The 9,629-nt window shown below is 31.9% G+C and overlaps 1 protein-coding gene across 3 annotated transcripts; it reads left to right on the top strand.

Annotated features, from left to right (window-relative positions):
* The first annotated feature begins 5,022 nt into the window (after positions 1-5,022).
* LOC107870689 (DNA repair protein RAD51 homolog 3) lies at positions 5,023-9,005 on the top strand. Of its 3 annotated transcripts, none has more exons than XM_016717289.2 (9): positions 5,023-5,217; positions 6,636-6,734; positions 6,964-7,086; positions 7,226-7,259; positions 7,342-7,412; positions 7,821-8,047; positions 8,129-8,260; positions 8,360-8,426; positions 8,626-9,005. In XM_016717289.2, the coding sequence occupies exons 1-9, from the start codon at positions 5,091-5,093 to the stop codon at positions 8,799-8,801; spliced, it is 1,056 nt and encodes a 351-aa protein (XP_016572775.1). In that variant the 5' UTR covers positions 5,023-5,090; the 3' UTR covers positions 8,802-9,005. The 3 variants fall into 3 exon arrangements, with proteins under 3 accessions (XP_016572775.1, XP_016572776.1, XP_047269171.1); XM_016717290.2 differs by having other exon boundaries at positions 5,078-5,217; positions 6,972-7,086; XM_047413215.1 differs by having other exon boundaries at positions 5,078-5,217; positions 6,945-7,086.
* The last annotated feature ends 624 nt before the right edge of the window (positions 9,006-9,629 follow it).

Genomic DNA, 9,629 nt, shown 5'->3' with positions numbered 1-9,629 from the left:
ATATTGTTTTTCCAAATCAAATTCAAAAAGTTACGTAAAATAATTTAATTCATAAAATTGATATCATCATCATCATCATCGTCGTCATCATCGTCATCATTGTCTTCCTCATCATCATCGTCATCGTCATCATCATCGTCATTATCATCGTCATCATCATCGTCCTCATCATCATCGTCATCGTCATCGTCATCGTCATCATCATTATCATCATCATCATCATCAACGTCATCATCGTTATCATCATCAACGTCATCATCGTCATCATCATCATCGTCATTGTCATCGTCATCATCATCATCATCGTCACCATCATCGTCATCATCATCGTCATCATCATCGTCATCATCGTTATCATCATCGTCATCATTATCATCGTTACCATCATCATCGTCATCATCATCATCATCATCGTCGTCATTATCGTTGTCATCATCGTCATCATCATCATCATCATCGTCGTCATTATCGTTGTCATCATCATTGTCATCGTCATTATCGTCGTCATCATCATCGACATATATAATAGTAAATATTATAAATTTGGGAGATGTTAAGAAGTTAGAATTTCATTATTGTTCAAATTCTATTTTAGTTCAAATTTAAATATTACATCACATCAGTTTGTTATAAGAAGATCATTTTATTCTTCTTTCCTTATCCTTAATTTGTTTCAAATAAATTGCATATTTATCCTAAAATATATAAATTTTAATTAGAGAAAATTTTGAAATCAATTTAGACGATTCTCTTATTTATTATATTTATTATACCTACTAATACGACAACATTTACAAAATTCAAAGTACAATTTATCTAATATAAGATTCAAGATATTTTTGTGACTTTATTTTATTTACTACACTATATAATTTATTATTTATAAAAATATTGTATAGATTCTTATTATTGTTACTACTATGACTATTACGATGTTTTTTTTTTTCAAATTAAAGCCAATACAACTGGTGTATCACTACTACTATTATTATTACTTATTATTATTATATTGTTAAAATAAACACTCTCTCTTTATATATATATATATATATTTAATATTTAAATTATAAAAGAGATAAGTTTGAAATAGTAATAGTCTATTAGAACTCTTCAATTATAAGTTTCTAGTTATTAAGATAATGCATTTCAAATTCAAATACTCAATCTTTCAATTAAAAGTTTTTATCACAATATTTTTAATTTTATTTAAAAATATTTTTTAATTTTGTTCTAGAAACTGCCACGTGGCTATTTAATACGTTGCCACTTGGAATTTTGTCTATTTTTAGTTTTGCTTATTTATATATATGTATATATATATATATATATATATATATATATATATGTATGTATATATATATATGTATGTATATCTATATGTATGTATGTATATATCTATATGTATGTATGTATATATATATCGATTAAACGAGAAAAAGAAAACTTTTTACCAGGTAATATTCCTTCTATTTCATATTAGTTGTCCACACTATTAAAAGTAATTATTCCAAATCACGTATCAATTTATAAATGAAGAAAGAATTAATTAAAGTTTTTTTCATTTACAATTAATATTTTTTAAAAAAATAAATGTAAACAGATATGGAATATAAAGTTTCAAATGTTATAAATATATTTACATTATAGTGAATGTCTATCAAGATCTAATAAGATCTAGTTGATATCTATCAGGATTTGAAGTATCTGCCTTTTAGTCAGAAACTTAGTCAAAAACTAGGAGTATTTTTCCCTATAAATAGAGGGGTTTTGTTCATTGTATAATCAATAATCTTATGATCTCTCATCCCTCAAGAGAAATAAAGAAGCCTCCTCTCTTCTCTCTATTTATTCTTGTTATTCTTATTTTATATTTCATAACACGTTATCAGCAGGAAACTCTGCCAAATAAGGTGAGATTATAAATCTAAAGGTCAAGGTTAGTAATTCCTTATGTTATTTGTATTTTTCTATTAATAATATAATTATTGTTGGATTTGAGGAAAAATAATTGGTTTGAAATCATTTATGTTTTAAATTCATTCCTCAAGAATATATTATCAAAATGGATGATAATATGTTGGGTTTAAGTCCCATCGATTTATGCCTAAGACGTCTTTATATGGATAAAACGTTGAGTTTGAATCTCAATGCACCATATTGATGATATAATGATGGCTAAGGTAAACCATTATTTTTTGGTAAAAGACATGAAATTTGTCTCATTGAATATGCTCCATTCCTTGAAGTGAATGTGGTAGCAATACATCATATGTATGCCTCGATTTGCTCTTATAGTAACAATATCTTGAAAGAGGTTATAAGCTATCATAATTTGATAGGCTTAAGACACAATTATATTTCATTCCTGGGGAATGAGAACCTTATTAATACAAACATACACTTGATTGTGATGGTATCACAACTCACCTCCGAATGAGGCAGAATAATTGAGAAGAGTTATTCTGAAATCTACTTCTAAAGTAGTAAATCTGAAATTTATTTATGTAATAGTAAATCTGAAATTTACTAAAGAAAAAAGTACATGTCATAATAAATTTGGAGTTTACTAGAATAAAAGTTCATAAATTGATATGAACGATTGTGACATCTCAAAGATGTGCATATTGAGTATTAAACATGTATTGAAGAACTAGAAGATTCTTCGAGAATTGTTTATGTCACTTGTTCTCATGATAAGTTGGTTGGACCAACTAATGTTGGGATTTGATCCCTCAAAATTTGAAAAATATAAAAGGTAAATATGGGTCCGTTCACCTATCACGTGATATGTTGAAAAGATGCATCAATAAGATAATCACATGTACATTCATTGTCAACCTACGTTGGACATCATAAAGTTACTTGCTCAATATAAATTGAGCATAATTTTCAGATTGTGTAATTGAGACAATTCATCTTGATGATGATGGTTTAGCATTGAATGCCTTTCATAAATAGCTGAATCATTACTAATGAGAACAAAGTTTCATATATTAGTATGAAATATGATATGTTGCATACAATAGCACTTGTATGCATTAGACCAATAAATTATGATTATTTCTTCTCTCTCAATTGGTTCAAGATCGGGAACCAACTATTCCATCTAATAGTTTTGATGTGCGGTATACGATTAATGAATGTACCATGATGCACAAAGATGGATCCATCAAAGAAGACGAAGGATGTATGTTAGCTTTCCTAACATAAGGGGGAGATTATAAGCAACTATGAAATATGTTAGGAATTATAATCGGATCCTCATTCAAAAGATAATTCAAGTCAAATGCCGAAAGCATCTCCTATTAAGCTGCAAGTGCTCCTATTTTGTGTTCCTAAAGGATAAAGTCTATGTATGCGTGAAGCGTGGTATACCAATCGATTTCAAATGAAATAATCCTTAAAAAAGATAAGGAGCAAATAATCATATTAAGAAGGCAATATGATTTTGAACAGTCTACGACATAACACTTCATAAAACCTTATGAAATGTTCGGGTACCTGAAAATAATGAAGTGATGAGATCTCAAAATATTATGTTACATTGTGAACCGATATAAAATGATAGATCATCGACGATATCTTTGATACAATATTGGCGTAATATTGTGAAAGATTACGAGGATTTGAATTCTACGTTTATTTAAGCATGCTGACGTAGAAACATTATCAAGTGACATCAAAGGATGTATTTTGGTAAGCGTAAAATTTATTTGATTTGCAATCCAGACACTTGAAGATGTCACTCATGAAATGTTGAATATTGTCACTTGACAAAACTTATGTGAAAAACTTTTAAGGATTCAAAATGCTTGAAGCATATAAAAGTTTTTGGGAAACTTATTTATAATCCTTATATTGTATAAGCTTATAGCTTGAAAATCATTCGAACTCTTGGAGAGTTTTCAAAAAAAAAAAATAGATTAATTGCTGAAATTAGAAATATATCGAATTGGATTGGTTATGAAGTACCATGTCTTAGTGCAATTGATGCACTCCTGTACCTTACAAATACTACAAGGCCTATAGCCTTTTCGGTTAATATACTAGCAAGGTATATTTCTACTCCTACTAGGAGACATTGAAATGGGATAAGATACATAGACTTATTTTATTCTAAAGATTGCAGTCCCGATCTTATTGGTCATGCTGATGTTGGGTACTCATCTAACTCGCATAAATCTCGGTCTTAAACATGTAATGTGTTCACATATGAAAATACTGCCATATCTTGGAGATATACAAAGCAGTCTACCATAGCCATCTCATCGAACCATGCGAGATTATAGCTATTCATGAAGTAAACCAACAGTGTGTATGGTTGAGGTTCACGATATATCTCATTCCTGAAAAATATGGTTTGAAATGTGATAAAGTTCCCTGAAAAATATTTCGTCAAAGCTTTTCTATACACGTGATCTCCAAAAGAATGGTGATATTAACATACAACATATTCGTTCAAGTGACAAGGTCGCTTATTTATTCACCAAGTCTTCTTCAACTGCAACTTTTAAGAAGATTGGGATGCAAAAGTTCAAGGATGTTCTCACTAGGGGAGTTAATACGCGTTGTATTCTTTTTTCCTTACGAGGTTTTATCCCAATGAATTCTTCTTGTAAGGTTTTTAATGAGGCAACATATATGCATATTGTTAGAGATGTGTACTTTTTTTCTTTCACTAGATTTTCTTTTTCACTGAATTTTTTCTAGTAAGATTTTAACGATGCACATTATCTATCTAGACATTCAAGGAGGAATGTTATAAATATATTTACATTATAGGAAATATCTATCAAGATTTAATAAGATCAAGTTGATATCTATCAAGATTTAAAGCATATGTATTTTAATTAAAAATTAAAAGTATTTTTTTCTAAAACTTAGTTAAAAATTAAAAATATTTTTTTCTATAAATAAAGAAATTTTATTTATCATATAATCAATATATGTCTCTCATCCTTCAAACAAAATAAAGAAGCCCTCTCTTCTCTATTTATTCTTATTATTGTTATTTTATATTTCATGACATCAAAAAACTTTTTGAAGGCTAATAATATTGAGGAGGGAGGGAGAGGCAGGAAAACCCTGAAATGCAGAGAGTGGAAATGGAAATATCAAGTCTTCCGATATCGGCTTCGCTGAGAGGGAAGCTGATTTCCGGTGGTTACACTTGTCTTTCTTTTCTCTTTTCCGTCTCTCCCTCCGATATTGCTCGCGGTATCTATCCTTCTTCTCTCTATCCATTTTGTTAATTACTTCTCTCAATGTGATTGTTTAATAAAATGGTTAGTTTATTTGTTTCGCATAGTGGAAGTGGGTGGCCTAGTGGTTAATGAATTTGGTTGAGAACCAAATTCAAACAAAAACAGAAGGTCCCACCTGTCCTGTGGATTTAGTTCATGTGTGTGACCACGATTATAAAAGAAAATGTGTATTGAAAGAGGGGTGCTTTCAATTGGACTTTTACAAGTGGAATTGAGGAGAATCTAGTTTTCATTTGTTGAATTAATTTTCAATTTGATCACCAGTTAAGGTGCCTGACTCAGATTTTGAGCTCCAACTTGTATGATGCTAGAAAAGCTTTTAGTCTTCCGTTGGAAATGTGCAATTCGTTTTTACTGGGAAAGGTTAACTGAACCAAAGATGAAAGGAGAGGTGGAGCCAGAATTTTAGTTTATGGGTTTTGAATTATTACTACTTTTATTTATTGGGTTCTGGATATAGTTGCAGAGCTGGCATTTTCAATAAAGGAGTTTAAAATTTGAAAATGTAAACACAAAATTAATCGAAGGGGTTCAACATCTATTATATATATCTTAAAAAATAATTTTAACCACGTATAAATAATGTAATTTTCTGCGGAAGGGGTTCATCAGGTCCAAGCTAGCTCTGCCCCTATCTTGAGCCGATCGTCTATGGAAACTCCCTCTCTACCTATGGGTAAGGATAAAGTCTAAGTAAAGTCATCCCTCCGTAGGTCCCACTTTGTGAGATTAGATTACAAGGGGTATGTTGTTGTTGTTTGGATATAAAAATTTCTTAGGCATAATACATAAATAGAAACTTCAACGTGGCCACAATTGGCAACTAAATACTCCAGCTTTGAGTGTGCACATCCAGACACCTCAACTCATTTCCACTGTCTCAACACTCCAGCTTACAAAATTTATCATCTACACACTTTCAAAATATATGTGTCACGTCTGTGTGTTGAGACCAAATCGAGGTATTTAGATGTGTACTCTCTAAGTTGGACTGCTTACTTTCAAATTGAGGCCAAATTTGAATGTCGGTTTATATATTATGCTTTTAATACAATATAGAGTTTGAGTCAAAGTTAGTGGATTCTGTAGTGGCTTTGTCCGTGGATGTAAGGGGAACTCATATTTGAGGATAATTAGGATAGGATAGACTTGGAGCTATAAATAAAATGCTTAAATTGACTTGGAGCTATAAATAAAATGCTTAAATTTGTGTGACTTGCATTTTCTTTCAGTTCTAGATTTTGATAAGTGTGATGGGAAATTATAGTAGCAGATTAAATTTTGTTTATCGAGTGACATTAATGTTATTCCTAATTAATGTTCTTTTGCATACATAACATTTCATATATCTTTTTACTTTTTCTGCTATAGATCTAAAGATTTCAGAAAATGAGGCGCTCGAGATTTTGAGAGTTGCATCACAAAGGAGGGGATCTGAAAGATCTAATGGAACTAGCTCTATTGTCAATGGTATGTTATTGCTACTATTCCTCTCCTTTCCAAATTTTTGAATACTTGATGGTTTGTCTGTCAGAAGTCATGTAGATAATACTTATAGTATTTTACAATTATGAAGTCATTTGTTCAATCAATTAAGTTTGTTTCAGTGTGGCTTGTTGACAGTAGCATGTAGTATCATTTTTCTGCTTTGATTATTTTGCAAATAGGAATCATATTTAGTTATGCATTTCTTGGCTAGGAGCACAGAGTGCCTGGGAAATGCTAAACGAGGAGGAATCACTTGGACGTATCACAACATCCTGTTCAGAGTTGGATGACATCTTGGGTGGGGGTATAAGTTGCAAAGAGGTTACTGAAATTGGTTAGTGATGTTACCTTTACATATGCTTCCCATTACTAACGATATCAGAAGGTGTTCACTCTTGCTTATTGGCATTTCTAAAACAAACATGTTTGCAGTTTTCTTCAAGTTAAGATGAATTATATTCTGGTTGTTTCAGGTGGGGTGCCAGGAATTGGAAAAACTCAACTTGGGTAACCGTTATGACATGTACTTCCTGTGTAGTAGAAATGGCTTCATTTTGTTTCTAGTGGTTAAGACACTTCCAAAATTCAGGATACAGCTCGCAGTGAACGTTCAAATTCCCATGGATTATGGTGGTCTTCAAGGCAAGGCAATATATATAGGTACGTACTGACTGAGTTGTCTTTTCTTCATGTCTTGCATCAATTATAGATACATGACGTTTCTTGCTTTTGATAGTTGTTATCATATGATGTCTTTTGTGTTTCAGTTACCACATTATTTCGTTGTTGTCCTGGATGCCCTGTACTGCTTTCCGTATTAATGACTTGTTTTCTCCATTGCCATATTTCCTTTTTCACAACTACTTTGATTTGTTGCACTTGAGCTGATGTGTGGAAACAGCCTCTCTACCCCCACGAGGTAGGGGTAAGGTCAGCGTTCACTACACCTTCCCCAGACCACCTCACTTGTGGGATTAACTGGGTATGTTGTTATTGTTGTCTTACACCAATTATAGCTGTTCTCTTTTTAAAACCATTCAAGCACTTGGCATTATATGCATTTTGTAGATACAGAAGGCAGCTTCATGGTGGAGCGTGCTTTACAAATTGCTGAAGCTTGTTTCGAGGATATGCGCGAATATCATGGATTTTTAAAGAGGGATTTACAAGCTTGTCAAGTTAATATGCAGCCAAAGGATTTCCTTGAGAACATTTTCTATTTTCGCGTTTGTAGTTACACTGAGCAAATTGCTGTTGTAAATTACTTGGAAAAGTTCATCTCAGAGCATAAAGATGTGGGTGGATTAACCCTTTCATTTTAAATATTCATTTGCTTTACGAAAACATGTAAATTCTGAAACTTACCTTTTTAATAGGTTAAGGTTGTGATTATTGATAGCGTCACATTCCATTTCCGTCAAGATTTTGATGACATGGCCCTTAGAACCCGACTACTGGGTGGAATGGCCTTAAAGTTGATGAAGCTCGCAAAGAAATTTACTTTGGCAGTAAGGATAACTTTTTTTCCTGAGTGATTTCTTTCTGTACGCTTTTTGCTAGTTTCATTCCATTACAACAATTCATTGACGTTTGATTCAATTGTGTAGGTTATCCTCTTGAATCAAGTTACCACCAAGTATACAGATGGTCAATATCAATTAGCTCTTGCATTAGGTAACTACAAAGCCTCTGTTTTGATGATATAGTAACTTGGAATGATATGTACCTGCCATATGTCTGATCTTGACCCCGAACCCACAACATTCTTGAAGAAAATTTTTGTCTTTTTCAAAAAGTTTGAAAAAACAAAGATGGTGATCTTATTTTATTGAACATTGTCCGTATTAGCTTCTGAACAACTCATGCTAAACAGGAGACAGCTGGTCACATGCTTGCACTAACCGGGTGATTTTATACTGGAATTGTAATGAAAGGTATGCATACATTGACAAGTCTCCTTCTGTTCGATCAGCAGCAGCTCCATATTCTGTAACAGGCAGAGGGATTCGGAGCTCTGTTTCAAACAGTAAACGAGTCAAGATGATGTAACTTCTAGGTTAAAATTTTACAGATAAATGAATGGATACCTTTACTCTTTCTCGAGGGAGCTTTTGTGCGATATGTGTTGATCTTGTAAATGTTATGCTTATCGCGAGTCTCTATTGTATGAGAAAGATAAAACATTGGTGTAGCGTCTTATTTTTTGATGTAGAAAACACTGGTAAAAACACGGAATGAGTATTTTCCTTTCCATCTTTGGCATTTTTCACTTGAAATTTTTTCTAACTATTCTAAAAATAAGAAGAATTACATCTTGGTCGATCTTTGTTAAATCAAGCTATATAACTCATCATGCTTGCTGGTAATCTTGAAAGCAATTGTTTGGATTTTGCCAATAGAAAATTTTCTTCAAGCTTGCTGGTAATATGATGTGTTTTCGGTTACCTTAACGAAATGTTGATAAACTTTTCAACTTATTGCCATTATAATGATGGGGGATTTGGGATTGACCTAATCCTCTATATATTAGTATACTAACAAGAAGAATACGAGCACATGAGGGGAATAAACAAACTTATATCTAGTCGCTTAATAAAGATGGAAAGAGCGCACCAATCCTTCATATCACTACCGATATATTGTTAAGGATTTTCATGTTATAGATATTTGAAGGATTCCTTCGTTCATTGTGTTAGGTATCAAAGAAAGACAATCCTGGCTTTAAAACGGATGCTTCTTTCGACGAATAAGTGAAAATTTTACCTTGTCAACTTTTCGCAAGGAAAAGGAGTATTTACTCATTAATTTTATATTAGATGAGCGACTATATTTATGATCGTTTAGGAGACAGACTCATGCAATATACACAAGAATGAA

The sequence above is a fragment of the Capsicum annuum genome, chromosome 5 (genome assembly GCF_002878395.1).
Source record: "Capsicum annuum cultivar UCD-10X-F1 chromosome 5, UCD10Xv1.1, whole genome shotgun sequence".
In the NCBI taxonomy this organism is placed as follows: Eukaryota; Viridiplantae; Streptophyta; class Magnoliopsida; order Solanales; family Solanaceae; genus Capsicum; species Capsicum annuum.
This window is presented reverse-complemented; position numbering and strand designations above follow the sequence as displayed.

Coding starts and splice junctions, on each gene's coding strand:
- LOC107870689 (XM_016717289.2), top strand. CDS start 5,091: ATGCAGAGAGTGGAAATGGAAATATCAAGTCTTCCGATATCGGCTTCG. Junction 7,260..7,341: donor ATTGGAAAAACTCAACTTGG/GTAACCGTTATG, acceptor TCCAAAATTCAG/GATACAGCTCGCAGTGAACG. Junction 7,413..7,820: donor AGGCAAGGCAATATATATAG/GTACGTACTGAC, acceptor TGCATTTTGTAG/ATACAGAAGGCAGCTTCATG.